Source organism: Prorops nasuta, unplaced genomic scaffold (assembly GCF_024137725.1).
Source record: "Prorops nasuta isolate Cenicafe-Biocafe unplaced genomic scaffold, Cenicafe_Pnas_1.2 PNAS00010, whole genome shotgun sequence".
Classification (NCBI taxonomy): Eukaryota; Metazoa; Arthropoda; class Insecta; order Hymenoptera; family Bethylidae; genus Prorops; species Prorops nasuta.
Genome location: NW_027116807.1, coordinates 3,902,368 through 3,927,692, shown reverse-complemented (window position 1 = coordinate 3,927,692; position 25,325 = coordinate 3,902,368). Strand labels below are relative to the sequence as shown.

Genomic DNA, 25,325 nt, shown 5'->3' with positions numbered 1-25,325 from the left:
TTTAGTATTTATATAAATGAGAGAGTCTATGAAAATGTTCGGAAAGCTTGCATCTGACTTCAAAACTAATTTTAATGATAGACAAGATGCTAAAAAAAATCGCAAATTGCTTACACTAACTTACTTAGTTCCATGATTTCAAACAGAAATATATTTTGTCATTATTTAATTAATATCCTGAAAATGTAAGACAAATTAAAAAGTGGCTCAAACAATTATTTGTAGCTGCATTCAAATGATGTTTTTCCACGAAAATATACAAATGTTATCATTAATTATAAAGGGTACTTATTTCATAAAAATGTACACTCTGTTCTTCGTATAATAATTTCTATGGAAATTTAAAGAAATCTTTACACATATATAAATTGAAAAAATAGAGTTTTTTCTGATTAGAGAGCAAAAACCATGTAATGTTTAGAATGTTTAAAGTATATCAGTTAATTATAATATCTGCTAGATACAATAGAAATATCTTTCTATGGAAAGTATTACAACTGTTTATATGAAATCATATAAGAAAATGAGATTATGTGCATTGGAGAAAAGACAAAAAAGTAAAATTTAAATATAACTGGAGAAATAGATGGATACAAAAACACAGATATCATATTAATAGTGCACAAACTCTGTTACCCCTTTACCCAATGAACTGGTGTTTTTGCTTAGACAAGTTAAAATAATTATAATTACAAAGGTACCTCTACACCATATTTCTAGAATTATTTTAATACAGCGTTTTTGGAAGAGTTCTTGTAAACAGTTACAAGAATATGAAATAACAATATTAAATGTACTCTTCTAAACAATTAAAATTTACTTCTTAATATTTCTTTCTGGGTGCTTAATTTCCAGGCTTTGATATAATCACATGTGATGCTTCCCATCTAATGAAAACTTCAACCTATAGTTTCAATTTTGGTTTTAAATAATAATCAAAAAATACTTACAGAAACTTGAAAATGATGGATACAGAGTAAAATACTTATTTTATTCTTTATTTCTCTTTTTAGGATACGTGCACCAGCCATTATTTGAAAGGGGTAAGTATTTCATTACCACTAAAAATTTGAAATTTATGAAATAAATCATTTGAAATTCATGTAAGAATTAATATTTTAACATCAATGACCACAAATTTTAAATTGGTACATACAATCTATAAAGTATACTAATTGATAGAGATGATTAATTCTGAAGAAACGTACAAGCAGGATTAATTTATTTTGTAATATTAACTAAAATCTAACTCATCTTATAAATATTATAACGAAAAATTTTACTGCTTATAATACAAACCTAATGTTATCTGTTCCTTCAACACTTTTAATGATTTCTGTTGTTTCCATCATAACTAGTTAAATTTGGTAGCAACTTTAATTTTTCTTTTGGTCTATTATTTATACACAAATAATGAACAATTGCTGACTATCAATCATTTAATGTATAAGACCTATACAATTGATTAACTGTTAGTTTCAGTATTATAAAAATGTTAAAACTAAACAATTAATGATAGAACGAAAAATACTTACCAAAGAATAATAAAACTTGTATTTTAAGCATTGCTCTAACATTGATAACTCACCTTCCGTCTTTAATGGGAATTTTTCATTAAATCACGTTTATTTACATTATTTACATAATTTTATATTAGTCAAGATTTGTTTTTCCATCGACCCGTGCGTTAAACGTACATCAACCTCTACTATGTTTTTTTCAAAAAGCCTGAGATTATTGTTTATTAAAATTAAAAACATTAATCGTCTGAAAAATTAAACCGATTCTTAAATTATGTGCAAATTTACGAATCATTTGTATTAATTTTCCTTAAAATTGATACAACTTCTATGGTGCGTTTCCGTTGCTTAAACCTATATTCCTCTTTTTGTCTTTCTATACTGAATTATTCAATTAAAGAATAATATACGAGTGTTAACTCTCTGCAGATGGCTAAACAAGAAAAGAATTGCAATAAGAAAGGTGTATAAGTTCTTTGCATTCATATTAACACTAATGAGCACAACATTACGCTTTTATTTTTTTATTATGTTAATAATTGATGTAATCGCTGCTGGCCTGAAACACTTGATTAACGCATAAAATTGGTCACCATCCAATAAAAAAACTTAAAGCTTAAACCGACTCGTCCTAAAGAGATAATATTCTAAACATTGTTTATAATTAATTTCGGTATGGAACCATTTGGAATAAGTCCCCATTGACGAATGTGACAGTGATAATACACCACACTAACGGAAGCAACAGCTGTAACTAATATTTGATGATGATGATGATGATAATATTAAGGATGATAATAACAACAATAATTAATAATAATAAAATTTTACAAATTTCTTCTTACAATAATCAAAGTTTAAAAATCACTTTTTGGTTTCCGTCGAATCTTCAGAAATAACGACATGAGCGATAAAATAAAAATCTTAATTATTTTCGTTATCGCGATAAAGTAAAATTAAAAGATATTTTAATGTATACATTTGTATATGCTATATGAAAATGGTTGACTTTAAAACAGAACGACATATTTTTGAATTTCTTGGTCATTAATATGTTATCGTTCACAACGTGATATCTATTCTACTTTTGAAACATTTCGGTATTACGGATAATAGTATATGATGCATCTTTCTGATTTTATTTTTCTTTCTTTATTATTATGCAAATAATATACTTTTCATTGTTACGGACCAAATATCTCTAACATCCTTATCATTAGTAAGAAATATAGGGCTTATCCTTAACAAGAGTATCAATTAATTAAGATAAGACACCGTAATACGTAACAATAATCTTAGACCATCCCTCGGGATCAGCGATCGTTTTTACCCACATTTCATTTTCATGATCACGTCGTTATTTGTAACTTTTATTTTTCTGAATATTCATCTTTACTAGGTTTATTCATTTATATCTTGCACAGTAAATTTAACATAAAACAGTTAATAAACGGCTTTGCCGCATAACCTTTATTACATTAAATATTAGGTTTGATCTTTTTCGCTAATTAGTGTGTAAACTGGCATAAGAAACTCAAATTAGAGTACTCTTTTTATCGGATTTTGTCACACCTTTTTGTTCTTCTTTTCATTAAAAGAACATTGACTAAGTGCAACAGCTCAAAGTTTGAACTGGTGCAACAAAAAGGAACAAACCTTTCGTAGTATTTTTTTTTTAATGTCCAATTGACCTTTTCCGTTCTTTTTTCTTTTAATCAAGGACAACAAATGTTTTGAATTATTGCTTTTAAATGATCAAAAAAACTAAAAACGCATCTATGTCACTCTACGCATTATTTTCGCTTTATTGGTAAATAAAAGCCTTAGTTATTTTAGCATTTAGCATTTTTGTAAATATGCTTTTAATGCGTTCATTAATGTCTGCTTTCTTAAAAAATAGAGTTCCCAAGGGAGAACTCCCATTTGGTAAATTTGTAAAATTTAGATATACAAATCTATGGATTTCAGCAGATATGGCGTATACGGTACAGCTTTTATGTGGTATCTTCTTCGTGTGTTTAGTTTTTTTTTATATGTGAGAAAAATATATAAAAAGATGAGCTCTTCCATTAAGGTGGTACATATATACATACATATATAAACATTATCATCCTCCTCTCATAACGAGATTATAATGAAATTCGCCATTTCTCAGCTAAATTGATAAAATCTAATTTACGATGTTCGTATGCAAACTTTATGCATACTTAATTGCAAAACAAGCACACCTTTCTAAACCTTACATCAATTTAAGGCTAAGTGCAGTTTCTTGTCACGAGTAAATTGAAACGTACTTTATGCAAGTATCGTCTCTATCTATTGAATTTCCTTAAAGCGCAATGACTTTTCAGTGTGACGAGTCTGGCAGCTACAGATATTCTAGTGAAATATTTAGAGTGGTCTGGGCACGTCACGTTATAGACTAATGTTGAATAAAACTTGAATGTAGCATTTGATGACCTTTTCTTGCTCCTGATGCATGCCGATGAGAGAAGATTTGAAGACTTCTTGAAAATCTTACAGCAGCTGATCAAGCTACAGCCATTCTACACCAAAAAATTCTTTTCAACGTTCTCTCCTTTCTAGAACCACAGTAGCACTCAATCGTGTTCTAACAGCTTATTCCAAGACATTTAAGACATCGACGAGCATGGCAGCCGTGGCGAGCCCATTTGGGTTAGTACCCTGTCCAGCCATTGCAAAGGCCCGTTTAAATGCAACTCTATCCAGCATGGCGTAGATGTAACCGTTTGTCGCCTGTATTCCGCTCCCCATCCTTTTACAAAACTCATCCTGATAGTGCACATTCGAGTTAATTGATAAACCGCCTCGAAACCCTGTGATACCGATTGCGATAGAAGAGCAGCAAACTCTTGGTTGTTAAAAATTTTCAAGTTACAACCTGAGAACAAAGCAAAAGTATGTCCACTGCTTTAAGGACCATGTATAGACCGTTGTATGGATATTTTGAATGTAGGTCCATTGAGACTCATCATCCGATACTTGTTAGACAAGCGTTTTTCGTATAGCCTATAAACTAATAGTAAAATCCTACTATCAATCAATAAATATATTAAGACGAAGGAAGCATCAGAATAAAGCCTCGATGAACCTTTCATTTTTATTTCTTTCAACATTATTATGTAAGCAGGAAAGAAAGCAATAAAGATGGTGCCGTAACTGTTTGTAAATTACGAGATCATGAATAGTTTCGATAATACGAAAATGACAAAAGCATAATTCAACATTATTAAATTTCACAGGCAATTTTTATACTCTATTTACAATTTTTGTTTATATAAGTTATCTGTGGCATCAGCTTAAAGAAAATTATTGAATAAAATCTTACCGGGAGGTATTTTGCAAACTGTCGCTGGATGCCAGCCATATCGCTGATTACAATTAGGACTTTGAACGAAAATGCTAGAGTCGGATAAGCATTCGGCAAAAACTTCACCACCTATATAGTACAGTCTTACTCCTTTACCAATATGACGTCTAGTTTGCTCGACCACTGTATTTCTATTGACATTGGACAATAGACCAAGACAAAATCGTTCCGAGTTACTGGGATCCGTAAAGCCATCCACAGTAATACTTGGCTGAGATGCATGAAAAGTTTCACCGACTCTGGTATTTAACTCATAATAACTTATGGAACACCTGAAAATGTTCATACAATAAATTAGTAAACCGCGGGGAAAATACATTATAAGGATACTTGCGGATAATAAGATCTTTAATCTCTAAAACTTGCATGTAAAAAGTAGTTCACCTAACAATGTAATAAGAGTAAATGTGTTAATTCCTGTACGCGCGCGCGTGAAATTGCCTTATACTATGTTCTGTTTAATATTGTTTATTTTCATAATCTAGGCCATATTAGCCGCAAGTTACTTAATGCTTTTATATTATAAGGTTAACAAGAATATTTAAATTATAATAACCAAAAAGCTGGCTCGCAGTACATGACTGGTTGCGCATCAACAGGACTGGGTGAAAGACGTGATAGCGACATGTTATCATTGTGATCCATATTATCGCCATCTTCGCTTATATATCCTGGAGGTGGTGTATCTGCTGGTGGATCCATTGAACCAGGAGCTGGATGTGGCGAGCCCTGAACACTACCCAAACTACCAACACTTGCCGGACTTGTTGCTTGCATATTCTGTAATGAATATAATCATATTGTGCTTCATGATAAAATATCCTTGGACGATTTTAAATTTTCAGACGTACTTGGATCCCTTGATACGAGTTATTCTGTTGCTGGTGTTGCTGCTGGTGGTGGTTCTGTTGAGAAGACTGAGATATCCCTTGTTGGCTGTGGTGTTGATGATTCAAAGTAGCATGAAAACTTGTGTTCTCAGGAACACTAACACTGAGCTCTTCCAAGGATGTATTATAGAGAATAGATTCGTCACCAGCTATATTGTGTCTAGGTACCAGTATCGCTGGCAGAACTGCAATGCAATTTTAGTTTAAGCTTACATAAAAGTTAAAAAGATACATTCAGTCAATTTAGAGGAATTATATGTAATTTTTTTGTTAACAATAAATAATTTAGAGTGATGAGCATATCACCTGGTGTTTGTATTCGCTGATAATGATAAGGATTGATACAGACTTCGTCTCTCTTTTGAGTGAAGGCGTACTCGCAATGCTCGATTGCTCGTAACTCGTGGTGTGACTGCAAATCTGGCCAGCGCCAAAGTCTGCAGTAAATAACGTGTGGCAAACCCTTACCGCGCACACCTTGCACGCCGTTATCACCAACTCCACCAGGACTAGGTCTGAAAACAACAAATTGTACTCTTACATTGCTTTAATAGTATTGTGAGTACTCCTTTTTTCTTAATTTTCTTTTAATGTATAGTTAAATAGAAAGATCAATGTTGGTTTCCAATAAATCTATATTTCTACGTATTTGGTAAATAAAATCACTGCAGAGGGCGACAGAAGCCTTGGTATTTTCGTGCTCGAGACATTGGCCATCATTCCTTTTTCTGTTGTTGTACTGTATCATATAATGCACACTCTACATTACTCTTAATTAAGCTCACATGACTCTATCAAAATTATTACGTAATAAACCAGATTCACTGAGGAAATGCGGGATCTACAAGTGATTTCCCCTAGGATTCGTTTTGTTTGCAATACTCGTCAAAATGGTTTCATGGTTTCTGCATTAAAAGCGAGAACCGACTAGAGTACTTCGAGGAACTACAAGAAATAATCAATGCTAATGTCAATCAGGACATAGTTGTTTCAATGACTAAGAAAAGGAAAATAAAAAATTTGAGTCGCGTTGAGTTGAACGGATTCTGGCAGAAATTAACCAACCTTTATGAAATGTTTATAATTCTTCAGGAAACTGTATTAGATACAGACCATTTTTTGAGTAACCATCAATCAACAAAGAAAATACATAGCTCTTATGTTATAATCTATAATATACTCGAAACTCTATTTAATACTTTTATTTTGTATTTTTTTCTTCTCTTCCTTCACTCATTTTGATGTCTTTTTACCCATCCTATTATATACTAATTAGCACGGTGTCATCCAATGTAAGAAAATCGGCCCTGTCATCGTACTCAGAATTTAATCAACTCTATACAAAAGCAAACAGTATATTGTATCATGTTTCAGAAGACGTTCAAAGGATACATTATTCTTACAGGCGTTACAAAAAAATGTTATCATCGAAAGTGTTTTATTAATAGGAATAAAAATAAGAAAAGCAAAGAATGCAGTTATTAATATAATAATTTTTTCAAATGCACGAATATATTATGAAAAAGTTAATAACAGACTTGGAAGTAAACTGAAGCGACCGCATTTTTTAATATAGTATACCCTTGTCGCGCATAAAACAAACAAACACTCGCACCCGTGTGGCGTTTCGATGCAAACCTTAAATATTAACAGGGTAAGGAATTTTTCACCAAAGATCTCACTCTAAATAACCAAAAATAATATCATTTCACATGAAAGCCTTTTTTCAAATAAGTAGTTAATGCTTATAATTACATTTTTAAGTCTTTTAATCCTTTAACTACCAGCGTCAAACATCTGTGTCGCTAGACTGCCAAATGTTTGACGCTGGCATTTAAAGAGTTTAAATGTAAAACTTGATTAAGCTACGGTGTCTTGGGTTGTCGTGACTAGTTTAGATTTGTCGTATCCTTAGCTAATACAACTATATATGTACATATATATGGTCAGCCGCACTGTAACAACACTGTTACTAAGATTTGACACTTTGTCATTTCCTTTCACAACTCATCAACTGTGAGCCCGTTCAACTTTTCATTGTGTTTGGTTGTTTCAAAATTATCATCTTGGTCTTTTTTAATAAAAGCTATAAAACAAGTCAATATGAAAATCTTAGCATGCACGCACCTACACACGCACGCGCACATACGTACACAACTTTCATTTTCTCTCATGGAATAGTATAATGTGTAATAGACAATATCATGTATTATAGTGTATAATATGAAAACTTCGCTTTGTAACACAAAAAATACCAATGTCTTTTAATGTTACTTATTCGCCCAGTATATACTCTATCCCTTGGCATCCTTTGTTAATTCGAAAGTTTATACGCAAAAAGCATCAACTCACGAGACGTTCTCTGTATTGCGATACACGACCAATTGATAAATTGCATATTTCAAGCACCAGGCAAAAGTACAAGAATTCGACCGACAGGCAAGTGTCTTTGTCTCTGTGTGCTGTTTTGTGAATGCATAAAAAATACGTATAAGCATACAGACATATACCTACATACACGCATATACACACATGCATACCTCGGTATTGTGATACACTTTGTATTACAGCTTTGGGTTGTAATAGCTTTCTCCAACTCTTCCAATCCCGCAGATTTCTTCAATTTTTTCACGAGACTCTTAACGGCCTTTTCACTCCATTTGTCCTCACCTTCGGCCTTTTTCCAACCCAGCAACCGCTTCACTATCGGCGGATTAAAGCTGGGCAACATCGAAGTCATCATTTGCGCTCCGATGATCGCACGCGACCCGCATCAGGCCGCTCTTCTTTCAAACTGCTGCACAGCTTTTCCCAGTTCTACAGATATTCCCAAGTATTGATATCCAATTAATTCTACTGACTATTAATCATGTAGTGAATACGTATCAATGTGACTTATCGCACTGTAAAAGTGTCGCACAGACGGGCGGCGAGAGCTTTGCAGCAGCCGCCATCTTGCTTCTGTAATCATACAACGTCGGCTGCACTTCGGCCGTCGGCGGCATCTTCGGTACATATCGCTCTTTTCCGCCTCTGTCCTTCCCCTTCTTGTCATTTTCTCAAAACCAATCAAAAGAGTAATAAACGTAACAACATGTTTATTTTAAGCTTTTTGCAGTTGGCTATACTGAACAACACCAATCGTAATGGATCGTAACTTAACCTCTAATTCTTTCGGTTTGTGTTTTGTGATTTCTATCACTTTCTATTATTAATAGTTGCTACTGAATAAATTAAAAAAAAGAAAGGTTGGTGTCGCCTGTTAGTTTAACGAAATTCGATAAAACGTGCACTATATTTTCTGTTAATCTATTAGTTTCAACTAATAGTAAACCTTATTCTTATAATGGCTTTTGATGGTAAGCAAAATAACAAATTTAAAAAAAAATGCTGGTATTTTATATTTATATATTTGATAATTTTTTGTTTTTTGTACAAAAAGGCATGAGTGACTCAGAAGAAGAACCTGCAAATTCAAAAAGTCCATCACTAACTTCCCATATATCCAACAGTATTGAATCATTTCAAGAAAACAGATCAAGATCTAATTCTAACAGTAGAAAATTGTCACCTAATAGGTATATTATAAATTCTTATGTTTCTATGAGGTATAGTTGTGTTGAAATAATGTTTTTAAATATTTTCAAGCAGATCGAATCCTTCGTCCCCTGAGCGAGATACATCTCCTTCTTGTCCAACATTGGCTTCTAATTCAAAAATGTATTCTGGATCACCAGGTTGCTTACCTTCAAAACACATTTCTACCTCTCCACATTCACCTAAAGAGCATGAAAGACTATCAAGATCAAGATCTAAGTCACCTTTTGAACAGGAAAATGCCAAATCTCAATCGGAATCTCATTTACCAGCTTCACCTTTTTTTGCTAAATCACGATCACAATCAAGATCAAGATCAAGAAGTAATTCTTTAACTCGAGCGGGATTTAATTCTAGTCCAAGGTCCAGATCAAAATCGAATTCACCAAAAGCAAAATCCAGATCGCAATCTAGATCTAGATCTAGGTCTAGATCTCAATCAAGATCTCGATCAAAGTCACAAGCTGGCTTTGGAATAGAAAGATCGCAAACACATTCTCGATCTCGTTCAAAAACACCTGACTTATCTAGACAGCCTAGATCTAGGTCTGGTTCTCCAAAATTATTAGAAACACGCTCAAAATCACGATCCCTATCGGCCAGTCCAAGTAAGAATGTTGATAACGCAAGATCAAGAAGTCCCTCGCAATTAAGAAAACGATCTCGATCACCAAGTAAGTCAAAATCACCACAATCGAGAAGAAGTTCACACTCAAGGTCAAGATCACCTTCTGCTAATGGAAATATTGAGAAAGAAAGGTCTCGGTCACGTTCAGGCTCACGGAAGCAATCGCTTAGTCCAATGCAAAAAGGTTCTCATTCAAGATCACGATCTAGATCAGGATCAATAGCAATGGCACGATCAAAGTCCCGATCTCTATCTGGATCTAGGAAAGGATCTCGATCGCCATCTGTATCTAGGAAAGGATCTCGATCGCCATCTGCATCTAGGAAAGGATCTCGATCGCCATCTGCATCTAGGAAAGGATCTCGTTCACGTTCAAGATCAGGTTCAAGAAAATCTGTTGCTAGCTCAAGGTCAAGATCAGGCTCAGGCTCAAGAAAAAGTTCACGTTCTCCAGTTGGATCGAGAAATAGTTCGCGTTCAAGATCCAGGTCTCGTTCAAAATCTCGATCCAGATCCCATTCTGGATCAAGAAAATCGCACTCGGGATCTCGTTCACGCTCCAGATCAAGATCAAAGTCAAGGTCACGTTCTCGCTCCAGGTCTGGGTCACGAAAATCAAGGTCACGTTCTCGTTCCCGCTCTGGATCACAAAAATCAAGCTCACGCTCCAGATCGAGATCTGAGTCGGAAAATGGTTCGACTAGATACAGATCAAAATCAAGATCCAGATCTAAATCTAGATCGCGTTCACGATCGTTATCGAAATCTAAATCCAGATCGCGATCAAGATCACATTCAGCGTCAAAATCCAGATCCAGATCGAGAAGTCGTAGCAGAGATTCCGATAACGTAGTTCGAAAAAGAAGTAGAGTGTTATCCGATTCTGAAGATGAGGGAGACGATGCTAAATTAACGAAGAAATCAAGACGAGAAATGTCTGACTCGGAAAATGAGGACGATAATGAAAGAAAAAGAAAGGGGCCGAGTGATGACGAACATCCGGAAGGAGAAGAAGGAGAGGATCAAGAAAATAAACAGTTGGATAATGAAGCAATAATTGGACAACAGGAGAATGAGGAGGAGGACTCTGATGATGGAATTCGTCACGGTGGAATGTAAACTAGATATATAACAATTAAATCAATTAAGCGATAGTTTATTTACACATTTGTGAACTAATATGATTATTAATTGTTTTTAGAGATGATAGTTTATCCGACTTTGATCGTATGATGGCTCGTAAAAAGGAAGAACAATCGCGACGACGTAAAAGGAAAGATATTGATATAATAAATGATAATGACGATATCATAGCACAACTATTACAAGATATGAAAGCCGCATCCGATGAAGATAGAAATTTAAATCAGATGAATAAACCAGCTACGAATAAAATTGCAATGTTACCGAAAGTCTTATCTCAGTTAAAGAAGCATGATTTGCAACTAGCTTTCTTGGAGCATAATGTTTTATCTGTACTAACCGATTGGCTAGCTCCAATGCCTGACCGTTCACTACCGTCCTTAAAAATAAGAGATAGCTTGTTGAAATTATTATGGGAGGTAAACCCTATGTCGTCACTCAATATTGCTTATTAATCTATTAACTGTCAGCCTCAAAGATATAGCTAAATCCAAGAGTGATGGTCTTTGACGCTGGCAGTTAAAGTATTAATATATTATAAGTCTTATTAAATTTGTTACATATTTATAGTTTCCGAGGATCGATAAGTCGTCTTTAAAACAAGCTGGCATTGGTAAAGCTGTCATGTACCTTTACAAGCATCCAAATGAGACAAAGGAAAATAAGGAACGTGCGAGAAAATTAATAAACGAGTGGGCTCGTTATATATTTAATTTATCGGCGGATTTAAAAGTATTATCTAAAGAGGAGAGATTGCAGAGAGACATTGAGCAAACTCCACAGAAACGCAGAAAAACTGACGATGGCGGCTCTTCACAAAAATCGCAAGATATTAATAAAGCTTTGAAAGGAGAAGCAAAGTATGGACAAAATGCTGATCTTCATTTTTAACATATAATTTGGTCAAAGTTTAACATTTAATTTTATCTCTTAACCATAATTTTAGACCTTTACGACCGGGCGATCCGGGATGGGTTGGTAGAGCCCGTGTTCCTTTGCCGTCTAACAAGGATTACGTTGTGAGGCCTGATTGGAAGTCTGATATCGATATTAGTAGAGTTAGTACATTATTTTTATAATATATTACAAGTAACTAGTAACTTGTCACTCAATTACATAATTTTTTCATTTGCAGAGTTCGAAAAAGCAGCTAAACCGATTTGAAAAACACATGAAAAATTTTATTGATAATAAACGAATTAAAGCGGCGAAACGAGCCGTAGATATATCTATAGAGGGACGAAAAATGTCATTGTAATAGTTTCTTTAATTTTTAAATAATTATAAGTTAATTTCACTGCTAACTGACAAAATGTGTTTAGCAGAATTGTATTATAATTGTTAGTATGTTTAATCTTATAATTCCAAATAAAGCTGAAGTTTACTTTATTTCTATTAAGTGGTAGATCTTGACAATGTGATGACAAAAATATCAAGGTGACTAATTTAAGACACCCTAAAGCATAGAAGTAAGAGCATGTTTTTCATAACTATTATATAGGGCGTTTTCTGGCTGGGAACGCTCGTAACATATAATACGTGTTGCATGAATTTTCTGTTATGAGCGTTTTCGGACTTAAGTAGAAAATGGGGATAGCTATCATATGTGTTATTGTTTGCTTAGGGGAGAAAGTGAGCAATTTCTGAAGAGATACAAAGTTGGTATGTTTGGAGCGAGATGATACCCTAGTCGAAGGCGAGGGATATTAACATAGCTGAGTGCATTCAAACTTCGAATTTTGTTGGAATTCATTTTTCCCAGTGGTTAATATTATTCTTCATAATAAGTGAAGAAAAGTACAATTTTTTAAGCATGTTTCGGCAGAATTAGAATGATTTACTTCTTCCCGTTCAATGCTATCCTCCTGTTAGCTTCCTTTTTCCACCGATGAACTTATTTTCACCCCGCTGGACTTACGACCCCCCCCCCCCCCTAATCGGCAAAACGTCATTTTCAACCCTCAAAGCAGGTATGAAAAGCTATACTGTCACGTCATGTTTTGAAAAAGTATATTAACAACCTTTCGTTGAACTAGTAAACTATCGTACAATGAAAGAAGCATAGATAAACACTTCCTGCATGAATATTTGACCTTCATAACTTCTCAAAGGTATACGATTAACGCATGTTTTGTTTAGTTTCCGTATCCTCCTTGTATAACCTTTTAAATGACACTATAAATACCCCCTCCGAAAAACGTAAGTTTTTGTAAATTATTATTCAAAACTTTTAACAACTTGAATAGTATTGCTAAAAATGCACGTGGGAAATACGATAAAAATCTAATAAATAATAACTTTGTTTCGCTAAAAGAAAAACGATAAATAAATCATTGCATCCGTCTCTGTATGTGTGTGTGAGTGTAGACCGTTAAATATAAAAATTCTTTGAATATATTTATTTATAAGAGTATAAATTAATTTAAATTATAGTGATAAAAGCAATAACTGTATATGTATGCAATTTTTAAATTGTTTATACTTGAAAATACTTACTAATCACTATCATCTATAAAAAAAACTTGTCTTTTTTGTGAAGAATGCTTATTTCCCTCTGAGAGTGAAAACAAATCCTAAGTAATACAAACGTTTGTTAAATAAATGATAGACCAATATTAAGTTCTAAAATTTAAAATATATAAGATATTAACCTGCAAGGAGTCCTTCGGGGTTTGAATTGGTAATAAAATGGATGATTCATCTTCATCGTCATCCGAAAAAGTTAATTTTAATTTCCTTTTTTCCCGTGCTTTTCCTCGACCTTTATCAGGACTAGTGGCTTTTGTTATTTTATCTTCCTTAGTATTCTCAATAGTATTTCTTTTAGCACTGCTTGAGCTTGATGCACTACTTATCCAATCACTTTTGATGTTATTGTAGTTGCTCATAATTCCATCATTATTGTCAGCAATATCAATAATATTGTGAAAAGTTAGATCACGACTTGTGGTTTTTCCTCGTGATCCAGTAACCTTTCCTCTTCCCCTCGCTCTTCCTCTACCTCTTCCTCTTCCTGTAACTTGAATGTCATTTGCAAACTCTTCAATGGTTTTGTCTAATTCAGTTGTAGTTCGTTCGCGTTTTTTCTTCTCCATCTCCGCCAACATTTTATGGGCCTGAAATTATTAAAATTTGATCTTGAATTTTTTCAAATAAAAACTAATTTCTAGTATCGCTTATTAAGAATTAATTTAAAAACCTACTTCACTTTCTTCAGACTCCTCATTCGCCAGACGTTGCTGTGCGAAAGATTTTATTTCCTTATAAATATCCTCATCAGTTGTAACATCCTTAGTATTTAAATAATCCATAGTTTTATCCATTTGGTATCTAAGTATTAAGTTATTTGATTGATATTATGTAAAAAATAGTAATGCTATTGTGCTATGATAAGAAATCGTATCTGACAAAAACAAATTTTTGAAAAGAATTAACAATTTGTCATCTTGAACTTTAAATAAGAATGTATAAAAATAACAAATACATATATGTTAAAATCTACGTTTCAAATTGATCACCCCTTTTCTATGCAATAAAGGAGCTTTCAACAAATAGGTAGGCCAGGTAATCCTGGAGAGAGAGAGAAAGACAGAGAGAGACAAGAGCGTCAAGTGGACAACCCAGTTGCAGAATGCTTCAATAAAGCATAACTCGGAATCTCTAATACCGACATTATAAAGCAAAACGCGTATCAGTGATACGGCGTTATTTGACGACTGATTTGAAGCTCATTTTATCATATCAGTGACGTTGCGAATTGATATTTTTAGTAAAATATTCAAATTTAAAAAAAAAGTGAAAGTAAGTATTATTATTTAAAAGACAATATTAAAATAATTTTTTCTTTTTTTAAAAATGTGACTATTTTAATAAAAATAGAGCAGCTTGTGACGACACTGAAATGGTATAATGGAATTTAAATTGTTCATCAAATAACACTGTTTCGTTAACTCATGTTTTCGGGTTTTGCTCTGTAGTGTTGAAATGAGAGATCTATTTAATGTAATAAAACTTCAGGTACAGAAAGATGTTTTGCAGATACGATATCTTGGTTTAACAGGACACAATCGAAATATATATAACTATGTATTTTTACTTTATGAGATTGTTAAATGCTTCATGATCGTTCATAGTCACAAAACGTGTTAATGCTTCATTTAATCCTGCTAAAGATAAGACAGTCAATTTCCCCATATTTTGTGAGTTTGCAAAAAATTTTTTTATTCCATCTTGAACTGTAAGTCCCCATGTAGAATCAGTCTAAAATATTCAAAAAAGTTCAATTAATTTTTTTCTCTCATTTATCAATACATTAAAAATGCTAAAAACAACTTTTGTTTAGTACATCTAGATCATCAAAAATATCATTCTCGTCATCCATTATATGTGTGCTATTATCTCCATTCAAGCTAGAGTGATTCAAATCTTTTTGTTTTTTGAATATTATCATTTCAGTAGGATTCACCACTTCATCACAGTACTTCTGAGATAATCTAAGAGTTAAAACATAAGAAATTTATCATTTACAAAATGACAGTACTATTTTATTATTATAGAAATGGTTTACCTTATTGCATTAAAGACTTCTTCATCTTTAGAATAAAATATTCTTAAACGAATTATAGGCTGTTTTGGTTGATCAGGATGGCCTTTAAAAATATATAAACTATAATACTGTTACAATATTTTTTAAAATAATGCTTTTACCTGTTAATTTTTCTGCAGCTTTAGGTATTAATTCATTTTCAATATGTTTATCTATATATTCACATACACAGTCTGACAGCTTTCTAGTATAATCTTCCTCTAATTCGTGTTCAGAAAGTATAAGATTATCAAAAATTAGTGGCCTTACTGTTTTCAGTGGTAATTTTTTAAATCTGAAGTTAAGTTTGTTAATTTCCAACAAGCCAACAAACTTTTCTATAGATTCACTTTCACAACAAGAAGTAGCAACTGAACTACCTAAGTGACACAGAGAAATTTAAGCTTAAATTTATTTCCTTAAATTTTAGTAGGATTTCAAAATTATTTATACCTGGTTGGCATACAAAATATTCTTTATTAGGAACCTGTTCCGGGGTAATGCGACATTTATGTTCATGCCCCCACAAAATAAAGTGTAAAAACTCAGGTAATTGATCTTCTGGTATATATCCATACTGATCTCTGCGTTTTACACGATTTTGATGTAGTACAAAAATGTTAAAAGATTGTATATCTTCTGCTTGCATTAAATTAAACTGTCACAAACATTAGATAAAGTGGTTATATAAAATTACAATATAAAAATTAGATTTTATATTATTCTTAGATAAGGAATTACCTTACAATCTCGCATTAATCTGGAAAGTCTCTGGTCATTTACATAGCCTAAGCCATATAGTGATATGTACGTATTTCCCTTTTTCAAAATTATTGGAGAAATATTTATTTCAGCCAGATCAGTCCACTTGCCAAAGTAATTTACAAGACCAGTAGAGGATAATATATCTAGTGATCCAGTTGCACTAAAATCTACAAATAAATATTTAAGGTACTTTGTATATAATATAGTTAATAAAGTTGAAGAATGTAATAATGATTTATACTTGGATCATCATGATTTCCATGAATAGTAAAAACTGGCATTTTAACATTAAGATTTGGATCATCAAAGTTTACAGTTTTGTGAAAACAATGTTTGAATATAATTTCTGGCTCACTCAAGAACCTCAAATTAACACCCCTTGAAAAATAATGTCTTGTATTATAATAAATAATTCAAAAAATTAAAAATATTAAATATTTCTTACCCTGGGCCTAAACAATATTTTCTTAATAAATCTATGCATTTCTTTATCGTATGTTGGGATGGTTTTGTATCATGGAATAAATCTCCCCCAAGTAAAATAAAATCAACTTTATTGTCACATCCATGTTTCAAGATTTCCTCAAATGTTTTTATACTATCATTGTCTTGAAACCCTAGTTTATAATGAAATAAAATTCAGTAAAGTTCAATATTTAAAAGAAATGTAATAAATTTTAATAATGACCTTTTTTAGAATCCTCATAACCAAGATGACAATCTGTTGCTATGAGTATTTTGATAGTATCATTTGGATCTGCCTTTTCCGAATCCTTACTCATTATTACTGTCAAAATTGTCTAACAATTGTAATACACAGATAATATAAATGAATAACGTTTCTTTCAATCATATAATTTAAACAGACACTTTTATGGACCTTTAATTTATTTCAAACGGTTCAAATTCATAATTAAATACCTTACAGCAAACGATTTACCGCGCAACTCACGCGGGTTGCATTTGGCGAACTTGCTGAACTTGGATGGTGTAGTCGTGTAGTGTAGGGTGTAGTGCTTATGAAAATAAATGAGAAAATTTGATTTCCGGTAGGTACGACAGTGGCGTACTCTTTTTCCGGTGTAACGTTGTAATAAACGGACGAAACTATGAAAGCAAAAGGCGAAGTGAGTAATTTTTTTTATGAATTCACAGTATAATATATTGTTTGCTTGAATTAAACTAAAAAGTTTTAATTACTCTCTCTTTTAAATAAGTCTTGGTTAATAATGTTTATTACTACCATTATTTGACATATTGCTATCAAACATAACCTAAAACAGTCTAGCACGCTGCACATGTCTTACCTTTAAGCAAATACTGTTATAATGTATCTTATTAAATCAAAGCCGAGTGTAATTATTTGATTTTCCATTAGGACAAACTGAAAAAATAAAGTCAGAAAATTTACTTAATAAAGATATTAATTGATATTCAGTTTTCCATGGAGCACCAGGAAGCTCTTATAGGATTTGTTCATATATTCAGTAGATCATATTTGAACATTATACAATAAAATATATATTCAATACCTCCTTCAATCATATTATTTTTTTGTAGTTAAAAGAATTTGAAGTCATTGGGCGTAAGCTCCCAACTGAGAAGGAGAAGACCACTCCTTTGTATAAAATGAGAATATTTGCTCCTGATGCTATTGTTGCAAAATCAAGATTTTGGTATTTCTTACGTCAATTGAAGAAATTTAAAAAATCTACTGGTGAGATTGTTTCTCTCAAAAAGGTAAATAAATGAGGCAAAAGAATTATGTTATATTTTACATACATTACATAATATAGAAGTGAAATGAAACAAATTGCATATTTAGATTCCAGAAAAAACGCCGATTAAGATCAAGAATTTTGGAATTTGGTTGAGATACGATTCCAGATCTGGAACACATAATATGTATAGGGAATATCGTGACTTGACTGTAAGTGGTGCAGTAACACAGTGCTACAGGGATATGGGAGCACGTCATCGTGCCCGTGCTCATTCTATTCAAATTATTAAAGTGGAAGTTGTTAAAGCTGAGAATTGCCGTAGACCTCAAGTTAAACAATTCCATGATTCTAAAATTAGATTCCCCTTGCCCAAACGAATTCAACATAAAAACCGAATGCCATTATTCAGTGTTCGCAAACCACGCACGTATTTCCTTTAAATACATTTAACAGAACATAATAAAATCAGAACATTTTTGATCTATTTTGTATTTTTTATTATCTTTACCATAAAGCTTCCCAATGATTCCAACTTATATATTCTAAATAGTGGTTTATGGTTAAATGTCATAAAGACAAATCCTATTAATAATGAATAAGGAGTTATTTAAAATATAAGTCAAACATTCCAGTAAGTTAATGATATAATTGTGACTTAAAATCTAACACAGGTTTGGTTTCCTAAATTATTGATATTCTGTAAGCATACGGTACAACTATGTGTGTGACAAGCAGGTGGAAAGCTGATTCAGAGTATATATAATCTAAGCTCTCTGTGACGTTCATCTAACCTATACTACCACTTGGCAGTTGGCAGTTGGTATACTTACTACCACTACTCATGCGTCATTAAACGTTACTCGCCACTCGCCAGAGACTCGCAACCTCGCAAGTCGCAACAATCATCACTTCGCTATCCAGCACCCATGCGATGCGACCATGTCCATTGCCCAGTGCCCACACACAAATCTAATGGCGCATCACTAATACACTATTACACAGTCATAACAGTAATACTACACTATCATACATATTATTATATCTGACACCATGTTTGACACGCAGTAATAAGTATACTAGACGATAATTTGTACAACACTTGTAGTAAGTAAAATGTTGATAATAGCACGAACTTTTGATTTAGTTGCACTATCCTGTTATTTATTGACTAAATTTAATAATTTAATTTAAAAATGCATATTTCGCATTCCGTAACAATTTTACAACTAAAAGGTTAAACGATTCATGTTTTATATATTTAAAATTATTAATGATATTGAATGTGTAATATATTTTCAAAAATAATTACATTCAACAAGCAGTTTTGTTAAATTATGTAGATAATATTTATTTATATATTTACAAAGTGATTTTCTTATTGTGGAAAAACCTTTTTTAAAAAAAAACTGGGTTAATTCGAACATACGCTTAACCAAAAATCGGTATATTTAAATTTTTCTGTTCTCTTATCTAGGTGATATGTGATGGGACAATCACATGATAGGGCAATGAGTAATCAAACCACATTTGATGCAAATGGAGAGAATGGGCTAATAATGGGAGACAAATATCTACCTGAAGAGTTACTTATTGAAATTTTTATTTACACAGACTATAAAACGTTACTGAAATGTCAATTGGTTTGTAAACGTTGGAAGGACCTATTACAAGAATATGTTTGGCGTAAAAAAGCTGAAATGATTATAGACCGATCTCTCTCATCGGACAAAGATTTACCTTGGTATGTTTATTACTTAATATGTAAAAAGAGGCCATTTGAGAGGAATTTATTAAAGAATCATTCTGGACAATATGGAGTCAAAAAACATTGGAAGATTGTGGCAGAAGGAGGAAATCGGTGGGTAGTTGAAAATCCTCCTGTTGGCGTACCACCTTTAAGTGCAAATGTGCCTATTTTTGAAGGAAAGCAATGCTGTTTTGCTACTTCTTATATAAACTGTTGTAAAGTGCAAAAAATTGATTTGGAAGAAGAAGGTTTGCACCCTCTATTATTAGACAATCTTCAACCACCAGTGCAGGTAATATGCTGCACAAGCCTATGATTTTTATAGATGAACCAATATAATGTGAAACAAGTTAAACATTACAATAACAGGATCAGTTTTTAAATATTTCTGAAAATCATTGGATAGTTTAGAATTTACAATGGAGTACCTTTTATTAGTTTAAAATTTTTAAAGCCAACATTCTCTAAATTTAAGTTTAATTCATGAGATTAGGACTTTTACACTATTTTTATCAAAATATTTAAAATTCTTAAAGGTTAGTGAATGGTACAGTTGCCGATGGGATTGCCCAGCAATATATGAGTTTACTGCAGAGTTACTAGACAAAGATGATAAAGTTATAGATTCATTCCAACATCGTGACAGCATTGAAGGAGAGAATCAAAATCAATGGCTTCGTGTAGGTATTCAATGTAATGTCAATACATACCTTAAATGATATAAAAATAATGATATTTGTGCTTAGGTTTTGTATACATTTAAAAATTATGGTTCGGGTCTTAGGAAAATAAATTTTTACCATGGAGGAGTGGACAAATTATTTTGGGAAGGAAATTATGGTAGTAAAATGGCAGGAGCATGTGTTTGTATCAAAGCTCCAGAGCTGCAGCGCTCTGAATTGGATGCCGATAATTCAAATGTAGATTAAATGAATCAAATTGATGTATATAAACAGAAATGATATATTATCCAAAATTATTATGACATTTAGAAATTTTATTATTTTTTTTGTTTTATACAAAAGTTATAAAATATTAATATAAAAGTACTAAGGCACACAATAGTACTTAGTTGTATATTTTTGTAATGATTAAAAAAAATAGAATCTTTCTATACAATTTATTAATTATAACAATATTTAATAACGTCTGTGGTAGAAAAGCATTTAACATTAAATTAATCTAAATGCCATTTCAATTAAGTTTTGTGGTGCACAATCTTGATAACATACATACAATTCCTTTGTATGTGGAATTGTGTATAACCGCCCTAGAACCCAAAAAGTCATATTTTCCCATTCAAATAATACCCCATGTTCTTTAATAGCTACTAAACTTTTATTAATTATTGTTTTGTCAATGTCCTGATTCAGCATTTTCTTAAAGCGAACCGTGTTGTGCAATATACGGTGTATTAGATGGACGCATTTATTAAAATTGATAATAATTTCGGTATTTTTGAAGGAGCTGTCAAAAGGTAATGAAGATAGAAGGATACCTTCAACCATATCTAAGTGCACGTATTGAAATAAATAATTTTTTATTCCTGCTGTTAATTTCTTTGGAACTATATATTCTGCTTGATTTAAAAGACACTCTCGTATATTCGATATGTCCATATTAATAACTTGACTGCCATTCTACAAAAACATCATTAAATATATATATATTCATAAATTCTATAGATAATAATAAGCTGCAGCATAAATATAATTTGATATTTACCTTATAAAGATCAACATCAGAATCACTGTCTTCAGAATATTTAGAACTGTTACTACACTTTTCCCTAGTAGCTCTTCTACCTAGTATTGGCATAGCCTCATCGCTTATTTCACTAACAGCACCTGTTCCTTGACTAATCGAATCTTCGGACGTTTGCAATGAATATGCTAAAAGGATGTTGCACCACATCAATTAATTTATAAAGCTTTCTTGATTAAACTTTATTAATAAATATTAAATTCATACAAACCAGAACCTAGAAACCCGGGAATTTCTTCAGAACGTTTTTTTAAAATCGATGATAGTTCCTGACTTTTTTTATTTGAGTAAAAATTCGTATTTTGTTTAAGAGATATACTTTGTGCATCTGATTTTATCAAACCAAGTAAATTATCTGTAATGCTGGATGAATGTTTTTGTAAAATACAATCATCACAAGAAATAATTTCTGGTTTAGCATTTGATGTTATCCATTTTTCAGCCATAGCTGATATTCCAATTTTTTGTATGTGCTTCAAAGTCTCTTGGGCTTCCTCCACATAAAATACATTTGGCCCATCAGCATCACCACATCTTAAAATATTATTTAAGTCAATTTAGTAGCATTTAATTAGTCTTAAGTTAATTTATAACTGAAAAGTAAACATTACTTTACTGTACAGCCTCCAGATTCTAATAAAACTGATAATATATTATGTCCATAACCGACAACAAGTAAAAACCATTTTCCATTAGGCACTAACGGCTGATTATGTTTTTCTCTTATGTTTCCCCGATTGCAAGATAACGGGTAAACTTTTTTCCATATTACAAGAGACTTAACAGGTTCGTTATTTATTAAATTCAATATGCCATTTTGCCTTAAGTATGAATGTATTTCAATTAAATCTTCATACCCCAAATGCGATCGTAAGAGATAGCGCTTGTGATAAATGCAACTTCCTAAAATGGTATATAGTCTTTGGCAGTCCATAGGATCCTCGTTCTAGTTTTTTAAAAATTAATATTGATGTACCTTTGCTTATAAAAGAAACTCCTAATAATATAATTGCTTACCCAATCTCTATAATCCATTGCCTCCATTTCGTTTAATGCTGCATCAATTTGTATTTGTGCATCACGCGGTAAATGTATCAAGTGAGCTACCGAAAATGCGCTCTTAAATTTATACTGTTCCATATTCTGTGCTAAATTTTCCAAATTAAGATTTTGATTTGAATTATTATCACTTACATTATAGTTTATTTTTAATAATCGCTGAATAATTAAGCCAAAAAAATGATCGAGTGAAGAATAATTATCTTGAACCATAAAACATTTTGTCAATGACTGGTAAGTAAATTCTAAGCATTTGATAATATCTCGAGACAACATTACAGCTTCTTCAAGCGAACAACTGAAACAAATTATAGATCTGCAATTGTAAATAAATAATACGAGATAAACATTGCTAATGTAAATAATGAAATATTTACCAGCTCTGAGGCAATGCAATAAGAAGTAATTCCTTGTCTCTAGGAATATATAGAATGTTAACTTTTCTATTTGCAATATACATAGTGGTACTGAAAACCATAAATACTAGATAATTATAAAGGCAAAAATTTTAAACTTATAAGTCCTTCACCTCGTAGGTTGCGATCCAGCTATACCCGGTAATAAATGATTGAGAGTTATGAATGATCCTCGAGATAGGAATAAAATGGAATGTGGGCCTTTTGGTTCAGATCGTGGAAATGAATATAAAACGCCTTGAGTTTCAGCTCCAATCTCAGAGAGATCAGTAGTGTTTAGATATAGAATTCCTACTGGATGCTTCATTAATGACTTCATAATATTTGCATTTTCATTTTTGTTAATAAGATGGCGAGCTAATCTTGACTGCTAAAAATTTGGTAAAAATTGATAAATAATACATTTGTATATAAATAAGAGCATCAAACATTCTTTTATTTACTTTTGGGCTGATGGCTTCTGCTAATTTGGTAGTAACATCAATACCTGCTACTCTTTGAACTTCTAATTTTACCTATAATATAATAAGCAAAAATGTTTTTGAATTTAATATAATTAAAAGCTTGTTAAGATATACTATGATTGTAATAAAATTAATACTTACATTTGAAGGAGTAGTAATTTCTGATAAAATATGTTCCAAGTTATCTGCTGTTATATTTTTTAAGTTAATAGATCTCAACCAATCACCAATTTTAATATTCTTATTTTTTACAGCTTCACCATCTGGTATAAATCCAGCAACCATAATTCTTATTTTATCTGAAAATGTAGTTGTTGTGATTCCAAGATAAGCTTCACACAAAGTTGCTCTTCTACCAAGCTTATGTCTTTTCTCTGGATCAACCCACAGCATAACTTTGCGTGTTTCACCTTTCTAAACAAAAATTTTTCTCTTGAAATTTTTAACATAAAAAATAAGAATAAAAATAAATTACTTTTGAAAATTATAATTGCATACCTGAAAATCACTAAATGTAACTTCTTTATTCCCATTAGCCTCCTTATCATCATGCTCTTTTACAACATTAGCTGCAATATTGTCATTGAAAATCCTTTTATTTTTAATACTTAAGCGTTTGCTCTCTCGTCGCTTAATAAGTTGCATAAGTTTTCCTGCCCTGGTACTTCGACGCCTTGGCAATTCTGGCTGTAGGCCTCTTTTACTACCTATCTCAAAACATTTTTTTTCCTTCAAACTATCTACTAAGGACTCTATATAAAGCACTTCTCCTGTGGGTTGAATCTCTGATTCCCATTCTACCTCTGAACTACAAAATTTTTAAACAAGTTCTTTATTTAATAACATTTTTTATATTTTCAGTTGTAGTATTACCTGTCACTATCAGAATAATAGGAACCTGTACTTGATCCACTATCACTTGCCCACCAATCATGTTCATTATCATCTAACTTCTCCATAATTGCATCAGATATGAGATCAATTCTAGAATTTCCAGATTTTCAATACAGATTTTTGTAGTCAGCTTCATACATTTCAATACGGGATGTTTAAAATTGCTCTTGAAAATTACTGCAGTGTTTATATATATGTATACAAAAATACCTCAAGTGTCAACAAAGCTATCCTTAATGCAAACAAATGCATTTATAATTTATGAAATTGTATTATTAATTTTTCTACATAGTATAACAAATTTAAATATTAGTACACATTTTGCAATAGTTGTAACAATTATTTTGTTAAGTTCTAATTTTTTTTTATAATTATTACTAAATTAACTAACAATAGCACCTAATTATGACTTGTATTGGGGCCATTCAATTCGGAGTGTCCAGTGCTCACCACCATTGTGAACTGTCTACTGTGGTGTGGGTGGACCAGTGTGGACCGGGGGGCAGTGTGGACTGGTGTGGGTGGACTAGTGGACTGTGGTGACGCAGTGAAGCCAGATCGTGGTCCGTGAACAGAATATTCTCCCCACCATGACGTCCTCTGCGCGCGCAGCTCTCACACATAGAAAGCTGCTGCTATGCGTGAGATGTTTCCCCAGTCGTAGCACGCACACTCTTCCACCGGTATATACGTGTATCGGTCTTCTCCGACAATCTTTGGTAGATCTCGGGAGCGAGAAGG

General features: G+C 32.2%; 6 protein-coding genes across 11 annotated transcripts; 3 read left to right on the top strand and 3 right to left on the bottom strand.

Annotated features, from left to right (window-relative positions):
- Positions 1-1,421: 1,421 nt before the first annotated feature.
- On the bottom strand, positions 1,422-8,766 carry Smox (Smad on X). 2 transcript variants are annotated; one of them, XM_066732963.1, is made up of 7 exons: positions 8,706-8,766; positions 8,342-8,618; positions 6,108-6,316; positions 5,763-5,986; positions 5,468-5,691; positions 4,870-5,183; positions 1,422-4,422 (listed from the first exon to the last, which is right to left on the bottom strand). In XM_066732963.1, exons 2-7 carry the CDS (start codon positions 8,542-8,544, stop codon positions 4,154-4,156), a joined length of 1,443 nt encoding a protein of 480 aa, XP_066589060.1. In that variant the 5' UTR covers positions 8,545-8,618; positions 8,706-8,766; the 3' UTR covers positions 1,422-4,153. The 2 variants fall into 2 exon arrangements, with proteins under 2 accessions (XP_066589060.1, XP_066589062.1); XM_066732965.1 differs by lacking the exons at positions 8,342-8,618; positions 8,706-8,766 and adding an exon at positions 8,154-8,318.
- LOC136776986 (IWS1-like protein) lies at positions 8,541-13,069 on the top strand. Its single transcript, XM_066732958.1, has 8 exons — positions 8,541-8,811; positions 8,910-9,160; positions 9,244-9,379; positions 9,450-11,141; positions 11,228-11,588; positions 11,740-12,029; positions 12,116-12,227; positions 12,305-13,069. Exons 2-8 carry the CDS (start codon positions 9,148-9,150, stop codon positions 12,425-12,427), a joined length of 2,727 nt encoding a protein of 908 aa, XP_066589055.1. The 5' UTR covers positions 8,541-8,811; positions 8,910-9,147; the 3' UTR covers positions 12,428-13,069.
- A 51-nt stretch (positions 13,070-13,120) lies between these two features.
- Positions 13,121-17,375, bottom strand: mre11 (double strand break repair nuclease mre11). The gene is made up of 12 exons (XM_066732962.1): positions 17,208-17,375; positions 16,965-17,136; positions 16,761-16,897; positions 16,496-16,686; positions 16,208-16,412; positions 15,877-16,134; positions 15,737-15,818; positions 15,515-15,662; positions 15,266-15,429; positions 14,373-14,499; positions 13,821-14,285; positions 13,121-13,742 (listed from the first exon to the last, which is right to left on the bottom strand). The coding sequence occupies exons 1-12, from the start codon at positions 17,299-17,301 to the stop codon at positions 13,665-13,667; spliced, it is 2,121 nt and encodes a 706-aa protein (XP_066589059.1). The 5' UTR covers positions 17,302-17,375; the 3' UTR covers positions 13,121-13,664.
- Positions 17,376-17,496: 121 nt separating this feature from the next.
- Positions 17,497-18,724, top strand: RpL18A (ribosomal protein L18A). Its single transcript, XM_066732970.1, has 3 exons — positions 17,497-17,646; positions 18,080-18,259; positions 18,345-18,724. The coding sequence occupies exons 1-3, from the start codon at positions 17,629-17,631 to the stop codon at positions 18,678-18,680; spliced, it is 534 nt and encodes a 177-aa protein (XP_066589067.1). The 5' UTR covers positions 17,497-17,628; the 3' UTR covers positions 18,681-18,724.
- A 113-nt stretch (positions 18,725-18,837) lies between these two features.
- LOC136776991 (F-box only protein 6-like) lies at positions 18,838-21,097 on the top strand. 4 transcript variants are annotated; one of them, XM_066732968.1, is made up of 4 exons: positions 18,838-19,344; positions 19,715-20,279; positions 20,524-20,667; positions 20,772-21,097. In XM_066732968.1, exons 2-4 carry the CDS (start codon positions 19,725-19,727, stop codon positions 20,829-20,831), a joined length of 759 nt encoding a protein of 252 aa, XP_066589065.1. In that variant the 5' UTR covers positions 18,838-19,344; positions 19,715-19,724; the 3' UTR covers positions 20,832-21,097. The 4 variants fall into 4 exon arrangements, with proteins under 4 accessions (XP_066589065.1, XP_066589063.1, XP_066589066.1 ...); XM_066732966.1 differs by having other exon boundaries at positions 20,734-21,097; XM_066732969.1 differs by having other exon boundaries at positions 20,524-20,680; positions 20,772-20,906.
- A 49-nt stretch (positions 21,098-21,146) lies between these two features.
- On the bottom strand, positions 21,147-25,096 carry in (protein inturned). Of its 2 annotated transcripts, none has more exons than XM_066732960.1 (11): positions 24,564-25,096; positions 24,189-24,498; positions 23,832-24,104; positions 23,670-23,741; positions 23,340-23,596; positions 23,188-23,277; positions 22,769-23,108; positions 22,363-22,697; positions 21,963-22,285; positions 21,713-21,879; positions 21,147-21,627 (listed from the first exon to the last, which is right to left on the bottom strand). In XM_066732960.1, exons 1-11 carry the CDS (start codon positions 24,647-24,649, stop codon positions 21,160-21,162), a joined length of 2,721 nt encoding a protein of 906 aa, XP_066589057.1. In that variant the 5' UTR covers positions 24,650-25,096; the 3' UTR covers positions 21,147-21,159. The 2 variants fall into 2 exon arrangements, with proteins under 2 accessions (XP_066589057.1, XP_066589058.1); XM_066732961.1 differs by having other exon boundaries at positions 24,589-25,096.
- Positions 25,097-25,325: the final 229 nt, after the last annotated feature.